The sequence below is a fragment of the Tenrec ecaudatus genome, chromosome 1 (genome assembly GCF_050624435.1).
Source record: "Tenrec ecaudatus isolate mTenEca1 chromosome 1, mTenEca1.hap1, whole genome shotgun sequence".
NCBI lineage: Eukaryota > Metazoa > Chordata > Mammalia > Afrosoricida > Tenrecidae > Tenrec > Tenrec ecaudatus.
The window spans coordinates 27,093,740-27,117,013 of NC_134530.1; the positions used below are offsets into that span (position 1 = coordinate 27,093,740).

General features: G+C 61.5%; 1 protein-coding gene across 3 annotated transcripts in view; it reads right to left on the reverse strand.

The window, feature by feature from the left end:
* Positions 1-23,274, reverse strand: part of MEGF6 (multiple EGF like domains 6) — a 45,181-nt gene that overhangs the window by 3,913 nt on the left and 17,994 nt on the right. For all 3 annotated transcript variants that reach the window (XM_075550323.1, XM_075550319.1, XM_075550314.1), the window contains exons 3-29: positions 18,594-18,719; positions 17,828-17,950; positions 14,857-14,979; positions 14,487-14,624; positions 12,839-12,958; positions 12,418-12,540; positions 11,693-11,866; positions 11,311-11,442; positions 10,394-10,522; positions 9,992-10,120; positions 9,254-9,388; positions 9,017-9,151; positions 6,386-6,511; positions 5,526-5,657; positions 5,329-5,457; positions 4,964-5,095; positions 4,194-4,322; positions 3,980-4,108; positions 3,586-3,714; positions 3,011-3,139; positions 2,682-2,810; positions 2,415-2,543; positions 2,098-2,226; positions 1,859-1,990; positions 1,519-1,647; positions 960-1,088; positions 43-171 (exon numbers count right to left, since the gene is read on the reverse strand). In XM_075550323.1, coding sequence (XP_075406438.1) covers positions 43-171; positions 960-1,088; positions 1,519-1,647; positions 1,859-1,990; positions 2,098-2,226; positions 2,415-2,543; positions 2,682-2,810; positions 3,011-3,139; positions 3,586-3,714; positions 3,980-4,108; positions 4,194-4,322; positions 4,964-5,095; positions 5,329-5,457; positions 5,526-5,657; positions 6,386-6,511; positions 9,017-9,151; positions 9,254-9,388; positions 9,992-10,120; positions 10,394-10,522; positions 11,311-11,442; positions 11,693-11,866; positions 12,418-12,540; positions 12,839-12,958; positions 14,487-14,624; positions 14,857-14,979; positions 17,828-17,950; positions 18,594-18,719 — 3,528 coding nt within the window. The remainder of the gene's footprint in view (positions 1-42; positions 172-959; positions 1,089-1,518; positions 1,648-1,858; positions 1,991-2,097; positions 2,227-2,414; positions 2,544-2,681; positions 2,811-3,010; positions 3,140-3,585; positions 3,715-3,979; positions 4,109-4,193; positions 4,323-4,963; positions 5,096-5,328; positions 5,458-5,525; positions 5,658-6,385; positions 6,512-9,016; positions 9,152-9,253; positions 9,389-9,991; positions 10,121-10,393; positions 10,523-11,310; positions 11,443-11,692; positions 11,867-12,417; positions 12,541-12,838; positions 12,959-14,486; positions 14,625-14,856; positions 14,980-17,827; positions 17,951-18,593; positions 18,720-23,274) is intronic.

Sequence of the window (23,274 nt, forward strand, 5' to 3'; positions counted from 1 at the left end):
CCTAGCCTGGACGCAGACCCGGCCCCTCAGCCGGCCACTCACCCTGTTCACAGTGCAGGCCTGTCCAGCCCAGGCCGCAGGTGCAGCTGCCATTGATGGCGTGGCACTGCCCCCCATTTCTGCAGGCGCACACGCCCTCACAGCCTGAGCCAAACTGGCCATGAGGGCAGCCTGTGGATGAAGGAGGCGTTCTTGGAGTTCGGTTGGGACCAAAACACACCCATAATCCCCAAAATCACTCAAGGGTTCCCTGTGCCCCCCATCCACATGCCCGACACATGTGCTATGGGGAGACCCCCATCCCGCTGCAGACCAGGGCAAAGTAGACAGGTCCTCACTCCTGCAGAGGCTCTGACCCTAGGGGGTGTGAGCGCCTGGCCTGGCTGGCTGGCCATCAGGGAAGGCTTTCTGGAAGAGGTTTCAACATGCCATGCACGGGCTCCCTGAAGCCTGGCATGTGTGCATCCCGGCCCAGGGACACAAGGGAAGACCAGCGTGCCATCAGTAGATGGGGAAGTTGGAAGAGGTGGGTCCTTTCCTGGGGGTGAGGAGGGCCAGACCCTGAGATGGCTGGAGCCAGTGCTGGAGGAGGCAGTGGACAGGCTCCCGAGGGCTAAGGCGTGGGGTACCATTAGAGGGTGGCAGTGCACCCAGGTCTGATAGGGTGAGGGTACAGACCTATGGGCATGGCTGTGAGGACAGTGGCCAGGCCCCCTTCCTCCACTGCAGCCTGAGCCCTGGGCCTCTCTCAGCAAGCCCCCAGGCCTGGCCCCCACATGCAGACCCAGCAGAGCTGCTCCAGCGAGACCTCAGCCAGGAGCTGGGCTGAGTCCTCAGAGAGAGCAGCAGCCTGCCCTCAGCCACGCGTCCACCCAGGGCCACCTGGGGGACAGAGGGATGGGCTGGGTTGACCTTGAGCAGAATAGGGCCCCCTGCCCTCAACCATCTCAGGAACTTACTGTGCTCACAGTGGGTGCCAGTTCTCCCTGGGGGGCAGGTGCAGGCACCAGTCATGGGGTCACAGGCCGTGCCCTCTCCACACTCACACGCGTGGACACAGCTGGGGCCCCAGTGGCCCTGTGGGCAGGCTGTCGAGGGTGACAGGTGAGGACACCATGCACAGCTGTCTCCTGCCCTCCCCTGAGTGGGTGGGAGGAGGTGGGGACAACCACCCCAGACAGACGCTGCCAGCCACCACACTCCCTCCCTCCCCTCCCCCCACAGCTCCACGGAACTACCCTGTCCTGTCCTGCTGCGTGCTCCAAGGACACCCCCCCCGAAACTCGGGATAGGGCCCTTTCCCAGCATGTTGCCGGTGGCCAATGCAAGGGCAGAGCTGGCCGGGCCTCAGCCAGAGGGGCACAGTCAAGGGGTGGTCCACCTTGGGTCATGTGCTCCCAGACTAGCAGAGGTACATGGAGTGTACCCACTCCTACCTGCCCGCCCCCATCCCATGACCCCTACCCTCTGCCCCCACCCCCACCACCGCCAGTCCCCAACCTAATCTCAGCCACTCACTGAGGCTGCAGTCGGCCCCCAGGAAGCCAGGGGGGCAGCGGCAGGCCCCCGTGGCCGGGTCACAGGAACCCCCGTTGTGGCACACACACTGCTGCTCACAGCCTGGCCCAAACCGCCTGGGGGGGCAGCCTGCGGAGAGAGCCAGCTGTGCCAGGGCCAGAGTGGGCACTGCCCCCAGTGGCCGGGGAGGTGACACCAGCCCCAACTCCTCCAACAACAGCCTGCCCCCCACCCCACGAGGCAGCCTAGCGGCAAAGCAGCTCAGCAAGACACCGCCCCCCACAGGGAAACGCGCCCTCAAGAGGGCCCCACGGGTGTGGGGGGCATGACAGGCACTCACGCTGCTGGCAGCCACTGCCATGGTACCCCGCAGCACACACACAGGCCCCCGTGGCAGGGAGACAGGACTGGTTCTCGCTGGGACATTGGCATCCCTGGGCACAGTCCTTTCCAAAAGTTCCAGGTGGGCAGTCTGGGGGCAGGTGGAAGGGGCATCGGTTCTGGCCACAGCCCAGTCTCACATCCTCTCCGGGGTGCAGCTCAGAGGCTCTCATGGCCCTGCCCACCAGGCTCACCTACCCTGCTCACAGCCAGGCCCCATGAAGCCAGGGGGACAGCCACACTTCCCGGTGACGTGGTGGCAGGAGGTGCCCTGCGGGCAGTGGCAGCGCTGGCCACAGGCCTCTCCAAACCAGCCAGGTGGGCAGGCTGCAGGGAAAGCAGGGATGGGGGGCTTCCAGGAGACAGGGTTGGGGGGCCCGGGGACCACCCCAGGAGCTGGCCCTCAGTGCGGGGACCTCACCCCTCCGTCCTGACGTCGGAGCATGCCTGGAACCAGCCCTGCTTGGAGGACCACACAACCCTGGGTGCTGGTGATCAGGCAGCCCAGTGCTCACCGCTCTCACACCTCCCACCCCTCCATCCTGGGGGGCAGAGGCAGGTGCCAGTGACATGGTGACAGGAGGCGCCTCGCCGGCAGACACATCGCTCCTGACAGCTGGGTCCGAAGGTACCCTGGGCACAGGCTGCAGGACATGGGACGGAGCTGAAATGGGAACTGCTCTGCTGGCACCCCGGGATTCCTCAACCCTCCCCTGAAGGAAGGGCTGGCCTGCAGACGTGCACCCCACCCCCATCAGGTCACTGGCCTCGCCCCCACTCACGGCTTTGGCACTTGTCCCCGGCCCAGCCGGCCGGGCAGCGGCAGGCGCCCGTGTGAGGGTCACAGAGCCCCCCATGGAGACAGTCACAGGGTTGCATGCAGCCGTCCTCCGTGTGCCCAGGGCGACACTCTGAGGGGTGAAGGAAGCAGGTGAGTGCCCCCGGGGCTCCTATATCCAAAGGGACAGGTTACAGGGCTGGTCATCCCACAGGTCCCGGCCCCACCCGGGACACTGTCCAGGCCAGGGAGCATCCTAGACCAGGGCAGATTGGGGTACAGACTTGGCTCCCACAGACCCTCAGGGGACCCCTCTGTGCCCAGAGTACTCACCCCGCTCACAGGCCGAGCCGGCCCAGCCCTTGGGGCAGGAGCAGTGGCCAGAGACAGGGTCACAGGTGCCTCCGTTCCGACAGATGCAGGGATACTGGCAGTCCTGGCCATAAAGGCCTGACGGGCAGGCTGGCGGCGGAGGGACCCCACAGCATCAGCCCACCGGTGCCCAAAGCTCTGGCGCTGGCCACCCCCGAGGGAATGCCCAACCCCAGGGACACAGTGCTGAAAGAGGGGCCTCCAGCCATGACACTCCCTCACCTCCTCCCGGGGCCAGGCACACCCCCACTCTGCCTGCTATTCCAGGCTGGAAGCCAGGCCCTCTACACCCAGGGGACCCCTCATGGTCCAGGGAGGGACTGGGCGGGATCCTCCACATCCTAGAGCAGTGGCTCCCAACTTTCCCTTTAATACAGTTCCTCATGTTGTGGTGACCCCCCGCCAACCATAAAATTACTTTCATTTGCTATTTCATCATTGTCATTTTGCTACTGTTATGAATCGGGCGATCCCCACAGGGGTCTCGACCCAGAGGTTGAGAACCGCTGTCTTAGGGGCTCCCAGGGCGGGCTCACCCTGCAGGCAGGTGGGCCCCGTCCAGCCTGGAGTGCAGCGACATCCCCCGAGCACCGGGTCACAGGATGCCCCGTTGGCGCAGGCACAGCCCTGGCTGCAGTTGAGCCCGTAGGTGTGGGCGGGGCAGGCTGGGGAGAGGGGTGGGAGCATGGTCAGAGCCACCTGGGTCTCTGAATCCTGTGCTCCTCTCTGTAGCCACCTCCCGCCTGGGCCCGGGAGCCCCCACACTAGATACACTGAAATGCAGCCCCTATGGGGAAGCTCCGTGCTGGGGTTACCAGCAGGTGCACCTACCTGGTGCCTCCTACCTTCCAATCCCCACCCACCCCACCCCACCCCGTCCCTGCCCCGAGCAACATCCCAGTAGTGCCTGGACCTTGTGGCCACACTCACCCTGGTCACAGCGGGGGCCATGCCAGCCAGCTGGGCAGACACAGACCCCGCTCACAGCGTCACAGGGGGCTCCGTGGGCACAGTCGCAGGCCCCCAGGCAGTCCACACCATAGAAGCCAGCCGGGCAGGCTGTAGGAGGAGCAAGGGCAATGATGGGGCTGCATGCCCGAGGTGCCCCCCGCTGGCCCAGCGTGCCCCCACTGCCCCCACTCACCTCGCTCGCAGAAGGCCCCCCTCCAGCCAGCCGTGCAGGTACAGGCCCCGCTGACGTGATCGCAGGCTGCGCCATGCTCACACTGGCACTGCTGTCCACAGCCCGGCCCAAAGTGGCCCTGGGAACACCCTGGGTACCAGTGCCAGCCCACCATCAGAGGGGGCCTGGACAGGGGGCAGGGCCAGCTCCCAAGGGGCTTCTGCGTGTGTGTGTGTGTGTGTGTGTGTGTGTGTGTGTGTGTGTGTGTGTGTGTGAAGGTAGGTTTAGGCAAGTTTCAAATAAATGCTTTTGGTGTTGAGAAACCTTGTCTAGGACTGCTTCTAAGAGACCCCACCCAGGACCACTCTGGGGCCCACCAAGCCCTCCTTCCCCCATGGGAGCGCCTCCCCACCCCCTCCGAAAGGGTCAAACCTCTAGTCTCCTCTAAAGCCCAGGTATCAGCCTTGTGGGTGAGGGACCTCAGTTGAGGACAGCGCTATGCCCACCATTGACCTCCACTGGCCCGCAGTGTGTAAGCCAGACCCTCTGTCCCTCCTCCAGTGGGATAGTTGTGACAAACACCCCACCCCCCTTCCGTGGGTAACATCAGACACAGGTTGGTGGGTTGGTCCTTTCCTGAGGCGGGGACCTGAGGGCCCGGCCAGGGGATGGTAGGCCACCCGCTTCTTCTCTGGGCTAGGAAGGCAGAGTGGGGCTCTCCTGAGCTCCTGAAACTTAGGGCCCCCACATCGGGGCCCTGGGGCCGGGGCCTGAGGTCTTGCCCAACTCACAGTGTTCGCAGCGTGGGCCCGTGTAGCCGGCCTCACACAGGCAGTGCCCGCTGGCCGCTTCGCAGCTCCCTTGCCCCGCGCTGCAGTTACAGGGGTGCATGCAGTCGGGCCCCCAGTGCCCCCCGTCGCAGGCTGCAATAGAGTCAGTCACTTGGTGCAGGCCCGGCAGGGCCTTTGGCACCCAGTAAGTGGAGGGGCATGTTAGGAGGGAGCCCCAACAGCCAGTGCGGCTGGGAGGTGGTCACAGGTGGAGGCTCAGTCCCCACTAGGGTCTGCGGGACCGAGAGACCCAGCAACCCCCACCCTAGAGGGCCCTATGTGTTGCAGGTGGAGGACCCCCCACCCCCACCCCATGTCCCACATACCTCTACGACAGTCAAGGCCCGTCCACCCCGGGGCGCAGCTGCACTGCCCGGTCACAGGGTGGCAGTGGCCCGAATTGGCACAGGAGCACCTGACCTGGCAGCTGAGGCCGAACCAGCCTGCCGGACATACTGCAGGGAAGAGGGGCTGAGTGCCTTGGTCCAGCCCCTGCCCAAGGAACACCTAGGGCCCTACTCACCATCCTGGCAGCGGCTGCCCACGTAGCCGGGTGGGCACAGGCAGCTTCCTGTCTCTGGGTCGCATCTGGCACCGTGGTCACACGTGGGGCAGATCTGCTGGCAGCCAAGTCCCCAACGGCCCTCGGGACACTCTAACCCCCCACACCCAGTCAGTGCCCATGGCTCTCACCGGGACTCGGGCATCTCAGCACCACTAGCAATGGGCCCAGGTGAGGCTGCAGGGGCCAGGGCCTCCCCAGAGAGTGTGCTAGGGGCTCAAGTGCCCAACAGGTCAGACTCTGCTGGCCAACTCAGGCCTGCCCTCCAAGGGCCAACAGGTCTCCAGTACTTCCCCACTCCAGACACCAGCAGACCTATACCAGGCCCAGCCTGACAGGCTCAGCAGGGCTCACAGCAGCTGGGGGAGGCCGGGTCTGCAGGCTCCGGGCTGAGCCAAACCCAAACCTCACCACGGCCACAGCGACCCTGCAGGACTGAGCAGAGCTGCCCCTGTGGGTTTCCGAGACTCGCTCTTCAAGGGAAGGGGCACCTCACTCTTCTGGTGGGCTCTGACTGCTGCCCGGCGGTTGGCAACCCAACATCACCAGGGGTCCCCACGCTGGGTCTGGAATCAGAGGTTCCCAAACACTGCTGGGACCGAGGTCAAGGGCTCTTTGAACAATGTTGGGGCTGGGATCAGAGGTCCCCAAGCTTAGCCTGGGACACACTCCGTGCCGGTGTTGAGTGGAATTTAAGCACAGTTCAGTGTTAGAGCTGGCAGGGGCGGGGGGGCTCCCCAGACATGGGTGGAACTGGGGTTGGGTTCCCTAACACCATGTGGGAGAGAGAGGAAGACTCGGGGAGCCCATCTGTCACTCACCTGCCCCACAGTCGTCCCCATTCCTGCCTGGTGGGCACAGGCACTGCCCCGTGACCTGGTCGCAGGGCGCTCCCCCGCAAGAGCACTGGTTGGAGCAGTTCTCACCGAACGTCCCCCCCGGGCACTCTGCAAGTGGATGTGGAACAGGCCTCAGTGCCCCTGCCATGGGCCCCAGATCCCACACGCCACACCAGGCCCCTGAGGGTCCAGGGCAGGTCCCAAGTGAGGTAGGAGGATCATCACAGAGCAGGCTCCTTCTGGATCTCAGTGGCACAGAAAGGCAGGACGGGGTGGGGTCACGAATGAGGACAAGCAGCCAGAGGGGGATCCTGCCCCTACTGGGGATGACCATCAGGTCCCTGGAGAGATTGCAGGGGCACTGAGGACAGGCCTGGTCTGCCTCCCCTCCCACCTAGGGAAAGCACCTCCCCCACAAACCCCTCCCTCCCAGCTCTTGCCCTGCTGGAAGACCTGAGATATGCGTACACCCCACAAGGACCCCCAGAGAGCTGTCCACCTGTCCTCAGAGCTGCAGCCCTCTCCTGGGGGGAGGGAGGAGTGGTGGGTAAAGAAAGGCACAGGCCGATGCCCACTCCAGACTAAGGAAAGGAAGGTTCTCCGGGAGGCCCCCATTCTTCCATCCATGGCAGCGCAGTGAGCTGGGTGGGCAAGGAGGGTGACCCATGCTAAGATCTCAGGATGGAGATGTGTCACAGGGCCCCGCCCACACTGCTCCCCATGCTGTGGAGGTAAGGAGTCCAGACTGAAGGGTTCCCATGCCTGCCTTGCCCCTCAAGGCCCAGACCAGGGCAGGGAGGAGAGGGCTCCCTCCTGGCCCCAGTTCCCAAGCTGCTCCCACCTTCTGCTTCTTCTACAGAACAGCGCCCCCTGAGTCTAGGAAATCATCATGACAGCCTATGGAGTGGGGGCTGCAGGGCCCCAGGCTCCACACCCCAAGAGGAGGATGACAGGGCAGAGTCCAAGGATGGGAATAGGGGGCTTGACCTTTCAAATATACCCTGTCCAGGTGCCCTCAGCCCACCCCCCAGGGGCACAGGGCACACCTAAACCGTATGCATAGTGCAGACCAGGGCCAGGCAAGTACAGTCACCAGGCCTCCTGGAGACTCCCACTCGCTGGGGAGCCCAGTGTTCAGCCTGTGATGGTTTCCTGACTGCTCATGCAGTTATGAGGAGCTCCCGGTTCCACGGCACCCGGTGTGGGAGCCTCTCCCTGTAGCTCATCCTGGGCCTCTGCTCACTCAGTTATCAGTACCTGGGCCAGCAGAAGGTGGGATCGGCTCTCCCAGCGGGGCTCCAGAGATGGAGTAGGTGGGTGCGTGGCTGGGTTCAACAGCCCATGGGCATGGGTAGCCTAGATGGCCAGTTGGAGTGTCCCTGTGCCATGGCTTGGCCACATTGGAGGAGGTATGCTGAGACCAGCCCCCTGTCCAGGCTGCCCCTGCAGGCCCCAGCTGCCCATCCACTTTGGTATGTGTTCCTGAGCCAGAACCAGAGATGGCCTGGCCTTCCCAGTACCTGTCAGCACTGACAGCGTGGCCTTGCTTACTCCTCTCCCTTCCCCGCCCCTCCCCCCCCGGACTACACGTAGGTCTTGCACACCCGTCAGAGGCACAGGGACAGGCGAGGTCCAGCTGCAGCTGGGATACCTCTCTGTCCCTCCTACTCATCCAGCACCCCTCGCCCCCCGTCAGACTTGGGCAGCCCAGGTTCCCTCCCTCCCATGGCCCTCTTCATGCTGGCTGAGCAGCTCCTGGGCTTGGGGTGCTGTTGAGTGGAGGGTGTGTCCCCCTGGGGGTCCCTGGGGCTGTGTGCTGCTGAACTCCACGGTCCTCTCCCACCATAGAGGCATGGAGACCCAGGCCTCAACCTCAACTGTGCCCATCACTCTGTGCCCATCACTCACCCCCAGGCTGTGGCAGCCATGTGAGAGGGCCTTGCACCCACACCAGACTCCCCTCCAGGAGCAGCTGCCTCCCCCACACACCCAGGCCACCCCCGGAAGCCGTTCACCAGCCTGCTCTCACTGCCCAAGTGGAGCTCCTGCAGGCCTACATGGAACACAAAGGGTGCTGGGGGGTGAGGATTCACTGGGGAAGAGGGGAACAGGGGGAAGCGGAGCCAGTGAATGAACAAGTAGGCAAATGAGTAAATGAATGAAAATACTAATGAATGAATAAGTAAATGAGGGAGTGAGTGAGTGACCGAAGATATGAATGAATGCATGAGGGAAGGAGGGAGTGAATGAGTGACTGAAGGTATGAATGAATAAATGAGGGAAGGAGGGAGTGAATGTAAGTGAAAGTATGAATGAATGGAGTGAATGAGTGAGTAAATGAGTGACTGAAGGTATGAATGGAGGAAGGAATAAATGACTGAGTGCATGAATAAGTAAATGAATGAGGGTAGGAGGGAGTGAATAAGTGAGTGATTGTTCTGGAGGTCCCTTTCAGTGCAGATGGACAGAGAGACCAGTTAGTTAGCTGGCACAGTGAGTCAGGCAGGTAAGGGTGCTGCCCACCCCCACCCCTCGACTGGCCCTGCAGCACGTCTGCAGCCACCTGCACCCTGGCCACCCCAGATCACTGGGGCCCCTGAGGTAGCCACTCACCTTGATCGCAGTCCTTGCCCCGATAGCCGGCAGGACACTGTTTCTGGCACTCGCCGCTCGCAGGGTCACAGGGCACACCTGGTGGGCAGGTGCATTCCTGCCGGCACCCCAGGCCAAAGAACCCAGGCTGGCATTCTGGGATACAGTGGTGGAGGGAGGGTCAGCGGGCCCCGGGATACAGAAAGGAGGGGTCAGTGGCCCTGAGATGCCTCCTCCTCTCCACCTGCGCCCACTCACCGTGCTGGCAGCGTTCCCCCTGGAAGCCGGGCTTGCACACACAGCTGCCGTCCCTGCGGTCGCACGCCTGCGTGTTCCGCTGCTCACAGCGGCACTCCTCAGAGCAGCCCGGTCCAAAGGCCCACGGGGGACAGGCTGCAGCCAGACACCACAGGGAAAAAGAAAGCTCCCAGCTGCGTCCACAGCGCCCCCGGCCCCATGCGTCCATCTCCAAAGCCCAGCACCAGCTGGCCAGTCCACATAGCCTGTGTGCATGTATTACCAGGTGCTCTCTGGGACCCGGGGGCCTGTGCGGATTGTCCTCACTTTAGACACAAACAAGGCCCCAGGAAGTCCAGGGACCTGCCCCAGGTCCCACCACCTCCCTGTGCATCTCACATCCCCCCAAGAGCCCCGTGTAACACACACAGCGATACTACCCTGAGGCTCTCTGACCTGCCACCCCTCCACCTCCCACAGTGGCTTTGTCACACTCAGCCCTGCTCACTCCTCAGCACCCCTGACCCTCAAGCCCAAGCCTGGGGGTTCACCCCGGCCCTACGACCACGCTGCATCCCAGCACAATGCCCTGGAGGCCAGCTTGGTCAAGAGGGCAGTCTGAGTGGACCCCACTCTCCCTCCCCCATCCTAGCAGGGCCAACTCTCTGAGTGCCGAATAAACTCCTCCACAACGTGGTCAACAGTCCAACCCCACCCCCTCTGCCCCTGCCTGGGCTCCCCTCCAAGCTGGGGACTCACCCAGGTGGCACAGGCGGCCGTAGAGCCCTGGGTCGCAGAGGCAGGCCCCATAGACACGGTGGCACCGGCCTCGGTTGGCACAATGGCACTTCTTTCGACACTGCTTACCATAGAAGCCCTTGGGGCAGCCTGGGGGTGGGCAGACAAGGGGGAAGATGGCACGGGGACCCCACTTGGCCCCCTGTCCAAGCCACAGAGATGGTGGGTGATGGGTAGGAGGGGAGGGAGAGTCCCGCCTTTTCATCATGGGCCCTCCATCTCCCGGGTCCTTCCTGTCCTGAAACCCAGGAGCCCTCTGGCCTTGCCCTCTGTGTGGAAGGAAGGAGACTTGGGAGAGAGCGGGAAAACCAGCAAGCAAATGGGCCCCTCCCCATGCCACCCCAGCTCCAGGGTCTCACGCACCATCCTCACAGTGGACTCCACTGACACCTGGGGGACAGCGGCAGGCCCCTGTCATGGGGTCACAGGTCCCGCCATTCTGACAGCTGCAGGAGGAGCTGCAGTTCTTCCCAAAGGTGTTTGGAGGACATGCTACAGAGGACATGAAAAACCAGGGTCACCGGCAGCAGAGAGACTTAAACCTCATCCAGAAGCTGCTGCCCAGAGCAACAGATGGAGGCCCTGGTGTCCTGTCGTCCCGGCCCTTGCCCTGGGCAGACATCGCTAATCAATCACTGCGTCATCTTCCTGAGAGCTCAACTCTGCACAGGTCCTGTATGGTCAGCGTGCTCAAACAGGAAGAGGCTTACAAAAAATGACTGCCCTTCACACCAAACCCCATGCATGGTCTGGGCAGGTGGGGCAGAGGGTGGAAAAGCCTCTGGATTGGGGTGGGGGAGAGCAGGTTTCAGGGGAGCTATGAGCCACCAGGATGTGGGTGCAATGGCCTGAGCCAGAGAAGATTCTGCCAGGGACACCCCTCAGACACCCCGGTGTCCTGATCACCCTGTGCTCCTAACTCCCCTTCTACCCCACCCTGTGCCTGGCCTTAGCTGCTGGCTTAAAGCTGAACTCGCACAGAGCAGAGGGACTAACTCCCCAGCCTGTCAAAGGTGACAATTTGGAATACGTGAATGAATGCAGGAGGACAAGAGAGTGCATGAATGAGTGAGAGGGACCAGACGGCAGGAGTGAGTGCGTGAGCTCATGTGAATGCTCAGTCACGAGGGAGCGCAGGAAGGAATGTGTGACTGAATGGGTGCACGCATGTGGGGGCACAGGACGTGGAGCCTGCCCAGGGCGGGTGAGGAGTGAGGGAGTGTGAGTGGGGTTGGGCTCCCTGTACGCCATGCCCCCTGCCCCCCACTGCCCAGCCTCACTCTGGTTGCAGATAAGTCCGGTCCAGCCCTCGGGGCAGTCACAGCCATCCAGGCCGGGCAGGCAGGTCCCCCCATTGCTGCAGTCCTCACAAGTCAGGCTACAGTCGTGGCCAAAGGAGTCATCCAGGCAGACTGTGGGCGGGCGGGCGGACACGGGGCCTCAGGGCATGCCCCAGCCTCCAAGACAAGGGGGCCCAGCCAGGTTCAGGTCCCCAGACCTCAGAAGTGCCTCCCCGCACTGGAGCCCAGGGCTACTCTGGCCCAGCGCATGCTGTGCAAGCCAGCCAAATTCTCAGCCCCTCTAGGCCTGAATCAATGGGACACTGTGGGAGCAGTTGCCTGGCCCAGAGGAGCCCGGGTCTGGCCTCCATGAGAGCCTCACCGAACTTCTCGGCTAGTGTGTGCTCGCCACGCGCCTCTGCCTCCTCCTCGTCCGCCAGCCCGTCCTCCTCGTCCTCAAAGAGCTGTGTCAGCTCGTCCCGCAGCACAGCGATGTGGGGCAGAGGGCGCACAAAGGGCAGCTGGCCATCCAGGTCCACCTCGGACCCCTCCAGCACTGTGGACACAGGCCGCTGAGCCCTGCTCCCCACACCCAACCAGGCCCCTCGTGGAGCTCCCACCAGGGAGCAAGCCAGTCCCCACCCCCAAAGCCACCTCCTGTGCCCTCTTACCACAGCCACCGCCCCCCTGGCCCAAAGACGCTGCACCCAGGACAGAGAGGCTCGGGCCCTGCAGACTTGACCTGTGCTGTTCTTAGCAGCAACCTACCCCAGCTCAGCCTGCAGTAGAGGCCCCTGACCTGCTCTGAGGCACGGCAAGGGAGGGACAGGGGGAAGGGTGGGTAGAACTCTGGATCCCACTGAGCTCTATGGCCTCTGGGACCACTGGGACCCCTGAGCCTGGCTCAGGGCATGCTGTCTGAGCATCCCCTCCCCAACCTGGCCATCGGTACCCACAGCCAGACCCAGTGGGAGGGATGTGACAAAGCTCCCCAACCCAATGCTCTGGGGAAGGAAGGCAGGGGGCTCAGCAGGAAGGGCAGGCAGAGCCCAGGGACTTGGGCAGACCCGAGGAGTCTGGGGGCAGGGGTGGGGGGGGGGGGCTCACAGACACAGCCCCTGCGGTCCTCCAGCAGCCGGAAGCCCACGGAGCAGGAACACTGGAAGGAGCCCGCCAGGTTGGTACAATGCTGCTCACACCCGCCATGGCTTGTGGCACACTCGTCCACGTCTGCGGGAGAGCAAAGGACTGCGGCGGACACCCAGGGGCCCGGGCACACGGGCTAGCCCTGCCCACCTACTCCACTGCTACACTGAGGCCGGGCGGTCATGCCAGGGGCAGGTAGCTCATCGCACTCAACCTTCCTCCTGCCCCAGGGTCTGTGACAGTGGCCCCTCTGGTCCAGGCTGGGAGCAGCCAGGGTGCAGGCCCAGCCCCTAGGAGAGCGGGCAGGGGGCACAGCCTGCAAACAGAGGCGCTCGGCTGATGCCCAGAGACGGAGCCCCGGGAGCCCACCCACGGCGCTCACCCTCGCAGCCGCAGCCGTCAGCGCTCAGCCGGTAGCCAGCATAGCAGCCGCACTCGTAGCCACCGGGGGTGTTGGTGCAAGCCTGCTGACAGCAGGGCGCGTCCGCACAGTCGTCCACGTCTAAGGGCACACAGGGAGCCGCTGGCACGGGCGCCGCCATCCATGCCCACCCAATCACATGTACGTTCACCAGGTCGTGCCATGGCCGATCATGTGCTTACTCCCACATGGTCACACCAGAGCACCTCTGCACACAATCACCCACTCCGACACCACCACACACTCACCCTCGAAGCTGATCACAAGTGTGCACACACACACACACACACACACACACACTCAATCACGCCTGTACCTGACCACACCACATCCACACACAATCACTCCCAAAGCTGATCACAAGTACGCACACACACAATCATACCACCCCATCCCCTGTCACAGCCACACACAATCACTCCCCGCACGAAATTTCATGCACACTCCTGCACAAGCACACCCACACTGGATCCTATACACATTCTCACCTGGTCCCACTCACTCAATCACCCCTGCACCTGATCTCTCTCACACACATAATCACACAAGTATGTACAATCCCAGGTATATGCATACCTATACACCTGTACACATACACACCTGCTCACCTATGCACCTGCACACATATGCACCTGCACACCTATGTGCCTGCACACCTATACACCTGCACACATACACACCTGTACACCTGTGTACCTGCACACATACACACCTGTACACCTATGCACCTGCACACATACACACCTGTACACCTATGCACCTGCACACCTATGCACCTGCACACCTATGTGACTGTACACCTATACACCTTCACACCTATGTACCTGCACACCTATGCACCTGCACACTTATGCGCCTGCACACCTATACACTTGCACACCCATACACCTGCACACATATACACCTGTACACATATATACCTGCACACCTATATGCCTATACACCTATCCATCTACACACCCATGCACCTGTACACCTAAAGACAACAGTGCAAAGACCTGTACACAATTGTGAGCACGCACACACCCAGTCACAGGCAAAATCCTGTGTACATCCACACTCACCTCACACCCCCACAAATGCCATGAATGCTCCCTCCTCAACAGTCCCATGCACACCACACACACACACACACACACACACACACCCCTCATGTGGTCCTGGTCTGCGTATGTCGCCACACAGACTCAGGTTCCAGGACGCTTGGAGGAGGTGCCAGCCAGGTCAGGCCAGCCTAGCCCTGGAGGGGGTACACAGTAGAGCTCTACAGGCCCTCCGCACCCTGCATGTTGGGCCTTCCCAGGCCCCTGAGCACTTCCCGATGATGGGGCAATGCTCAGAGACGCGCTGGGTGCCCCATGGACCCCAAGGTAGCAAAGACGTAGTTGGCCGATGCCAGCACCCAGTGTTCTTCCCAGGTCCCTTGGTGCCACCACTCACCAAGACTGCCCAGGCTGGAGAGTGTGGCAGCCCTAGGGAGCACCCGCATGGAGGCACCTGCCACCCAAAGACTTGGGCGGCAGCAGAACTGACCTTGGGGCAGAGCAGGACAGTTTGAAAGAAAGGGCCCTGCCCCAAGCTCCCCAGCCCTGCCAGCTGCAGGACGTACCGACGCAGGTCCTCTGGTCTGCGTCCAGCTTGTACCCACGGGGGCAGGTGCACACGGGGCCCCCGCTGCTGTGGCTGCAGCCGTGGGAGCAGCCACCGTTGTTGGCCTCACAGCTGTTGACAATTTCCATCTCGATGCCTGCGAGAGGCCAGGGGTCAGGGGACAGTGTCTGCTGGCCCACCTAGCAGCCATCCCCCGGGCCCCTGCTGGAAACAGGAACCAGGGAGCTCTGGGCCTGAGAAAAGGTCCGCCCAGCAACCCCACAGCCCCGTCAGCAGCCCTGCTCCAGTGGGGGGCTAAGGACCCACACTGCTACCCCGGGCGTCCAGGCCTACAGGTGCCCCCACTCCCACCCCCACTGCCCACTCACGGTAGCACTGCCGGCCATCGGCCCCCAACTCGTAGCCTGCATGGCACACACACTTGAAGGAGCCACGAGTGTTGAGGCAGCCGTGGGCACACTGGGCTTGCCCAGTAGCACACTCATCCAGGTCTAGAGAGGAGAGACAAGGGAGAGGGCCCAGCACACAGAGGTCAGGAGGACCACAGCCAGTGCTCAGGCCTCAGGGTCCAACTATGACATAATGTGCCCTCTGATCTCCCATTCCATGACTGTGCCCCTCTGTCAGCATATGAGGCAGTGCCTCCACATGGCTGCACCCCTACTGCATGACCATACTCCTCTGTACCCTTGTCCCAGGCAGCACCCCATTCCAATGCTGTACTCCTCTGTACCCCCACTCTATAACTGTACCCCCTCTGTATCCTTATTCCAGGACTGTCCCGTCTGTACCCCACTCCATGGGTGCATGCCCCACGCTCCCGAGTCTGCGGTTACATCCACTACCCCTGCATGTCCTGCCACGGCTACACTCTGTCCAAGACCCCATGCCACAGCTACACCCGCTCCTCTGGACTTGGCCCCTGTGCTCATGTCTTCTAGTGAACATTCTCCCCAAGGGGATGACAGTGTCCACTGTGGATCTGCTGCTGGGGCCTCCAGGCTGTTGATGGCTGAGTGGTCTTAGCCTCTATGAGCAGGCCTCTTTGGCTCTGCCTGTTGCCCAGGGGGCCAGGAGGGGCACCGGGTGCATGGCGACCAACACCTTTCTAGCCCCATCTAAACCAGTGTCCCCAGCAACCTCATGGCCCTCGGCTGCGATGTCCATGTTGCCGGGAGGCTGAGGGAAGCCAGAGCCTGGTCCTGGCTCAAGGGCCCACGGATCTTGCCACCGCCGCTGACCGAGGCTGCTGGAGAGATTGTATTCTCGATGTTGAGGTGCGATCCATGCTGACGTCTGGTTATCATCGCCCAGCGCTTCAAGTCGGCTTCTCTCTGGGCAAGCAATACTGCGCCATCTGCATATCTCAGCTTATCCAGGAAGCTGCCTCCGAGCTTGAGGCCACGTCCTCTGTCACGCAGTCCAGCTGCTGGGGCATCTGCTCCACATACATGCCGAACAAGTATGGCGAGAGGACAGAACCTTGCCGAGCACTATCCCTGACTTTAAGCCACACGGTGGGCCCCGCTCTGTCCCAACAACCGCCTCTCGGTCTAGGAACAGGTTCCATAAGAACGCAAGTAAGTGTTCAAGAATCGCCTTTCTTCTCAGCGCTCCCCGTGGTTGGTCACGGACACGCATCTTCGTGTAGTCACTAAACTACAGGTCCACAGCTCCCTGGCACCCTCTGCTTTCCATCCGGCACCTGCATCTCCTTCTGACTCTGGCTTGAATTTCTGGCAGCTCCCTGTCAGTGTACTGCGGCCACCACCTACTAAAAATGACCGTGGACACAACTGTGTATGTTTTAGTAATGGCACTGCGTGGTCCTTTCCACATTGCGCAGGCCACCTCTCTTCGGACGGGGAGCAAAGACAGGGCTCGTCTAGTCAGTTGGCCAGGTGACCGACTTCCAAATGCCTGGGCTTAGAGAGCCAAGCACACGCAGCATTGCATCTGTTTGTGGAAACATCTCAATTTCTAAAAGCTTGGATTTTGCCAATGTTTTCAGCACGCCTTGGCCTGCTTCCTCTACGACCAAGGACTCTGAGTCATAGACGACCTCCCGAATCGGCTGAACGTCACCTGCTTCTTTTTGGTCCAGTGACTGTCTAGCGTTCATCTTCTTCGGCTGCTCCCAGCACCATTCAGTGTGTAGCCCATTGACGCCTTCTATGTTGCCACGTGAGGCCTGGATTCTCTTCTCTACAGTTCCTTCTGCTTGAGACTTGCTGGGCGCGTTTACTTCCCTCTTGGCTCACCCCACATCTTCCTCCGGGACTCCACGAGTGCTTATCTTCTTGGGCCCGGTTTGGAACTTTCTCTTCGGCTCGTTCGCATCATCATCTCTCCAGTTGCTCCAGCGACGCTACATTTGAGAACGAGGTCCCGGGTCTCTTTGGACAGCCGTTTCAGTCGTTTCTTTTGGTCCTGTCTTTTTAAGGCCCCCTTGTACCTTTGACGCCTCTTGCAAGCCGTCGGGTCGAACGCCTCCTTGCGGTGGTCAGGCAGGACAGACGTCAGGCAGGACAGACCAGAGGTCATACTGTGGTGCTCCTGCACCCGCTCTCCTTTCCTTCAGCTTCAACTTGAACTTGCATCTCAGCAGCTGGTGGTCTGCTCTGAAGCCACGCCCGGTCCTTATTCTGACTGGTGATACTGAGCTCCTCCCTCATCTCCGTCCACGGAAGGAGTTGGTTTGATTTCGGTGTGTTCCATCCAGTGAGCGTCCATGTAGACAGACGGCCACGCTCAGTACTGCTGAGTCAAAGGTTTCTGCACTGATGTGGTCCTTGGTCTAGCCTAAGTCTCTCTCACCCGAGGCACCAAGCAGAGCACAGGGCAGAGCTAACAGCAGCCTGTCAACGCCCTGCGAGACCCCGAAAAACAAAGTCGCCCTGGCGAGCGCCAGCCCTCACATGTCTGCCTGTACGGAATGGGTTTTTAAAAACGGCCGTAAATACCCTGGGATCTTCTGCTTCCCCATGCTGACAGGAGACTCCCCTTCGAAGCAGCTGCCTTAAGCATGTTCTTGCCCCAGCCTGTGCCTCCCCCCCCACAGATGAACTGGGGCAGGCAGCCCATGCGTCATCCAGGGTCACCCAACGGTGACTAGACAGGCCAGCCCAGCTCCCAAAAAGCCCCGTGCAGCAGGACACAGCTGGATCAGCCCAGAATCAGATGCTGGCCTCTCCTTGGTGCCAGGAATATGCTAGTTGAGTCTGGGCGGGGGCCGAGCACAGGGCAGAGGGATGGAGAGGTGGGTGGCACAGAGAAAGGAGGCAGGGGTACCACTAGCAGGGGTGGGGGTGGGTGCAGGACGGGGCTTGGCAGGCCCACCTTCACAGGACTTTCGGTCCTCAGCCAGCCGGTAGCCAGCGTGGCACTGGCAGTGGGCGAGGCCTCGGCGAGCCTGGCATGTGTGCATGCAGCCACCATTTCGGTTGGCACACGGGCTTCTCCCTGCAAGCAGAGGGCAGATGGGAGGGGAGCGGTTAAGGAAGGGTGTTCCTGCCTCAGGTGAGGCATGCTCCAACCCCCTGCTGGCCAGTGGCTATCCCTGAAAAGACCCTGCCCTGTCCAGGATCTACCATTTGGCGGGAGCACCCTCCTCTGGACCAGGGACCCAGCAGCACTAGGCCCCAATGCTGGTCTCAGTCCCTTCCACACCCACTTGGTCCCTTCTCACCTGTCCTGCTGGGGAGGGCCAAGCAGGCCATGGGGGAAGGGAAGGAGGAGCATACTGTCATCACATGACCACCCCAGCCTCATTTTCACCCTCAGGATCCTCTGTGTCTGCCCCTTGCTTCTGAAATGAGCAGCCTGGAGACCCTTGGACCAAGGTCAGAGGGACCTAGCAGCCTCTCACCCAAGGCGGGGTTCCAGGTCCCCTGTACCCACAGCCAGACCCTGAGGGGGCAGGGTGGGGCCCTTCCAGGAGTCCCTGGACTGGCAGAATGTGGGAAGCCCCTTCCAGGGCCTCATGCCTTCAAAAACCCTAGCAGGGTGCCTTCCGGGACAGCTCCATCCCCAGCTGCCCACTGCAGGGGCACGCCCCTGCCTGTCTGTCCCTGGTGAGTCCTCAGTGGGCAGCGGATGGACTTACGGACACAGCGCCTGCCATCCTCCTGGAGCTGGAACTCGGGCCGACACTGGCAGCGGTGCTGCGAGGCAGTGAGCTGGACACAGTCGTGCTGGCAGCCGCCATTGCCCAGGGCACAGGAGTTGATGGCTGAGGACAGGGGAGGGGCTCACGTCAGCCAGGGAGGACAGAGGAGCCTCCTGGGCCTCCTAGCCCGGCAACCCCCATCCTGGAAGCTGGGCTTTGAGTAAGCCAACATCTTCTTCCTCTCTGTTACTGCAGCTCCCACCCGCCTGCAGGGATGCTGTGTTGCCAGCCACTTCCGCCCCAAACCCTACGGAGCCCAGACCACCCAGAGATCCAAGACAAGGTGTACAAGGCCTGGCAGCCCCAGCCAGCCCATGGGGGTGGATGAAGGCCCAGCACCCCATTCCCAAATGTGGGCCCCTGGATGGGGTGGGGGTGTGTGTGTGATGGACAGGGGGCCCAGTGCTCAGAGCTAGAGGACAGCCCTGCCTTGGTACTGCTCCTGCCCAGCCACCCCCGAGAGCTGGTTGGCCTCTTTACACCTCAGTCTCCTGCCCTGCGCGGTGGAGGGGACAGTGACCCCACTGCCAAGGTGACCCAGGGCCGGGAAAGAAACTGGTGGCCGATAGACCATGACTGCCGGCTCCCAATCCCAGCCCTGTGCTTGCTGGCGGACAGCCACTCTGGCCCCGTCCCGAAGCCGGCCATGCAGGCTGCTGTCACGCTCAGAGGCCCACCGATGCCTGGGGTAGGGGCAGTAGGCTGAGCTCACACTGCCCGGAGACAGCACCACTTAGCAGGGCAGGTGCCAGCGTAGGGGCCGGAGGCTGTAGGCAGTACCCCTTGGGCAGTCCCAGGCTGGCCACACTTCCCACTGACTGCACCCAGGGCCCACCCCTCCCAGCGGCAGGTGGCACTTGGTGTGGCCAAGAAACCTGGGGTGGGCCCTTGTCTCCTAGGTCATGAGCTTCAGCTGAGCATAAGGGTGCTGTCTGGGTGCATGTACCGCCCCCCCCCAGGCAGTGGCAGCAGCCAGCTCCTTGGAGGGGGTTGGTTGCAATCAAGCTTCTGGCAGCTGCCCCTGTGGTGAGCTAGGGATCCAGCCGGAGCCGGGAGGGAAGCCACAAGAATGCGCTGGCACCCCCACCCCACCCCACCCCGCACCCTACCACCACCACCGGGCAAGCCTGAAGCCATTCACTGAACATTGCTGGGGGGCTGAGCACCTGAAATCCCACTTTCATTCTCATTACAGGCCCAGCTGGTCTGACCAGGGTGGGGTGTTTCTTTTCTGGGAATAGACCCAGGAGTGGCCCCAGAGCCTCTGACCCAGGCCCAGCCACAAGGTAGACAGCAGTGCCTCCCCTGCAAGCACTGGCCTTACTTAGAAATACACAAGACTTATAATCCTGGCCTCAGTTGCCCCCTTAGGGATGCCAGATGAGGAGCCCACGGAGAGGATCCCCTCCTGGGTCACCACCAGCCCCAAGGATGGAGGACCCCCAAGGGTGACAGGGTCGCCCACCTGTAAGACGACTCCCATGCCCAGGAAGTGCCTGAATGCCAGGCAAAGGCAGCAGTTCCGCCCTGTCTTCTTAGGCCCCTCACCCAGCACTCGGCCCTCCCACACTGCCCTGGTCTCGGTCCCGAGGCCGACCTGCCTCACCTGAGCAGGCTCTCTGCCCTGTCCATCAGCTGCCCGCTAGGCTGCCCTCATCCAGTGGCTTCCACCCCTCTGGCCAAGCCGCCACATTCTTGGGGGCTCTGTTTATTTGTGTTAACAACACCACTGCATTCCCGCTCAGGACATGTAATAGGAACCAGAGGCCTCCTGGCAGGGCCTGCAGGCACACACGGGGTGCGGAGCCGGCTCAGGGGAGTCAGACTGTGCAGGCAGCAAGGAGGGGATGGGAAGCTGGTGGCAGGACTGCTCAGAACTGGGGCCTTCAGCTCAACCTTGCCAGACAGGCCCCTGAGGCTGGTCTGGGGTGAGCCCACCAGTGAGGAGGTGGGGCCTCGACAGGGGAGGCCGGATGGAGTCCAGGCAGCCTCGAGCTCTCCTGTCCCTGGCCTCTCTCTGCTCTGCTCCCCAATCTCATAACATTCCAGATGCTTCCAAGCTGTGCTCAGTGGGGAGCCAAGTGGAGTGTCATCACACACATTCTGTGATGTGGATTCCCAGAAAGCTGAGCAAGGCAGATTCCCCCCACCCCCACCCCATGCTGGACTGAGTGGCTCAGGGACAGACCGCGTGGTACAAGGGCAGGGCCCCAGGAGCCAGGGTGACATCTCCAGGCCACTTTCGTCACTGTACAACCTGACCGAGGCATGCCTGGTGCATTTGGCTGTGCCAGAGGGATGGGCATCACCCTCACATCAGGACCAGCCCTGGGGCACAGATGAGGGCCCCCATCTGAAGGCTGGGCTCGGGAGTTTGCATCCAAATACAGGAAACAGCCCTTCCCCATTCTTACAAACACCCCCTCACCTGTGGACAGTAATGATTCCACAAAATGGGCTCTACCCCATTTTCTCGTTTACCTCAACCGTACTAATGATGCGATGTTTTCTCATCTTAAAGCGAGACAGTCCAACATTTCAATCCCTTCTGAACATGGAGTCCTTTTCTCTAGCAGGACCTGACCTAGGTGCCTGCTCACATCCAGGCCACAAGCATTCTACTTCTCCCTAATGCCCCTCTCAGCAAACTGTGGAGTATGCCACCTCAGCCAGGCTATGTGCAGGTTCTCATAGAGTTGGGGTGCAATTCCACTGTCTGTCAGCAGGAGTCACTGCTAAACAGATTTTTTTTTTTTTTTTAATCTATGAACCAGAATCAGCAAGCTCTTTAAAGGTAGTGGAGACTAGACTTGAACAGAAAACTGGAAATTCTACACGCCTCATTTCCCGGAGGGCCAGGGACCTCTCCCGGGGCAACATTACTATTTCAGGAATCAAGTGGCAGAATCAGATACCTTGGTGTGCCACAGTGCCAAGCAACAGGCCCAGCTACATTCTGGGGAGGAGGCAGTAGGTGGGCACGGTGCACTGGGTACTCAGGACAGTTTAACTGGTGAGGCCTTAGCTTCTAATCCACTGTGGCCGGTCTGTAAACCCAGGGCTGCACTGTGACAGAGAGGCTGACCAGAGGAGGACAAGTGTACTGCATTGTGCCAAGCCCACCAGCAACTCTGTCAAACCTCAGAGCCCAGCCGGTGGTTTGGGGTTGGCCGTGGGTGGAGCTGGTTCCACAGCTGAATGAGGTTTTGTAATCACTACCCTGAGGCTGGCTTGGCTGTTAGGTCCAAGCCTCACACCAGGCATGATCAGAGGCCACCAAAGATCTTCCTTTTCGGAAGTCCTGGTTTGGGGGCAAGGCCAGAACGGTGGGACAGGATATGGGGACCTGAGCCCTACCCCTTTCCTCTACACTAGCATCCCCCCATGCCTCACCCTGCCAGGCCGTCCACAGGGGCCCCTGCTCCTTGGAGCTGCTCCGACCCTCTGCATGGGACCTTGGTGCTGCACACAGACATGGCCCGTGGTGCAGTACAAGACAAAGGGTGGTCCCTAGAGCTGTGCAAAGGGCAGCCCCACCCACATGTCATGGGGCTTAGGCTTAGGATACCGCCAGGCACTACACCAGCCTGCACCCCTGCCCTCAGGCCCTCTCAATCCCACCCAGCAGAAGATGCTGCCAGGCAGCAGGAGTCCAGACTACCACACAACCCGGCTGGCCGCCCTAAGCACCCAGGTCCAAGTCGGTGGCCCCCTCCCCACCTCCGTCCACCCCCAATTTGGCTGGCAATGCCTCCCCTCCACGTCACTCTATGCCCCGCCCCACCCCCCAAACAGCTCCCACCTCACCGCAGCACACCTGGGCTGCCTTGCAGTAAGCAGCAGGGCAGACCTGCCTTCCGAGCAGGCACAGGGCCTTTTAACCAGTGACGGGCTATATGAGATGAGACCTTTCCCTGGGGGACCCAGTGCCCTCAGGGGACACCAGGTACTTCTAGAGAGGAGTGGGCAGCCACAGAGCTGGGGTAGCAACCAGAGGGCAGTGCTTTGGGGCAGGGAGGCAGAAAGCCAACCTCAGTCCCCCATCCCCCACCCCATGCTCAGCTCCTCACTACAGCCTGGGCTCCGCCAGCCCTTCTCAAAGGCCCCATCCCCAGCTGGCTTCCCGCCCACAGAGATCATGTTGGTAGTTCAGACGGTTGCTATGGACTGAACTGTGACCCAAAAACTATGTGCTGTAACTTCTAACCCTTGGTGATGTGCTCCCCAAAAGACTAGTCTTTCTCTCCCCCTCCCTCCCTCCCTCTCTCAGTTCTGGAAGAAGCAAAACAGTGTAAACATAAGAAGTGAGCCCTGGTGACATGGTGCTTACACTTTGGGCTGCGAACCTAACAAGTTGTAGTCTCTGAAACCTGCAGGGGCAGTTCTATGGGCAGTGAGCCCTTGAGGGCCAGGGTTTTCTTTGTTATGTTAATGAGGCCACCACAGAAGAGGGCGTGTCTTCAGCCAAATCTTCACCCAAGCCTCAGAATCCCTTCTGAGCACAAATGCAGAGGGGTGGGGGGCCGGGGCACGTGATGAGAGGGGCTGAGGAACAGGGGCTGCTCAGACACAAGGACCTTCCCCCAGAGCCCGCAGAGAGCTGCCTCTGGACACCAGC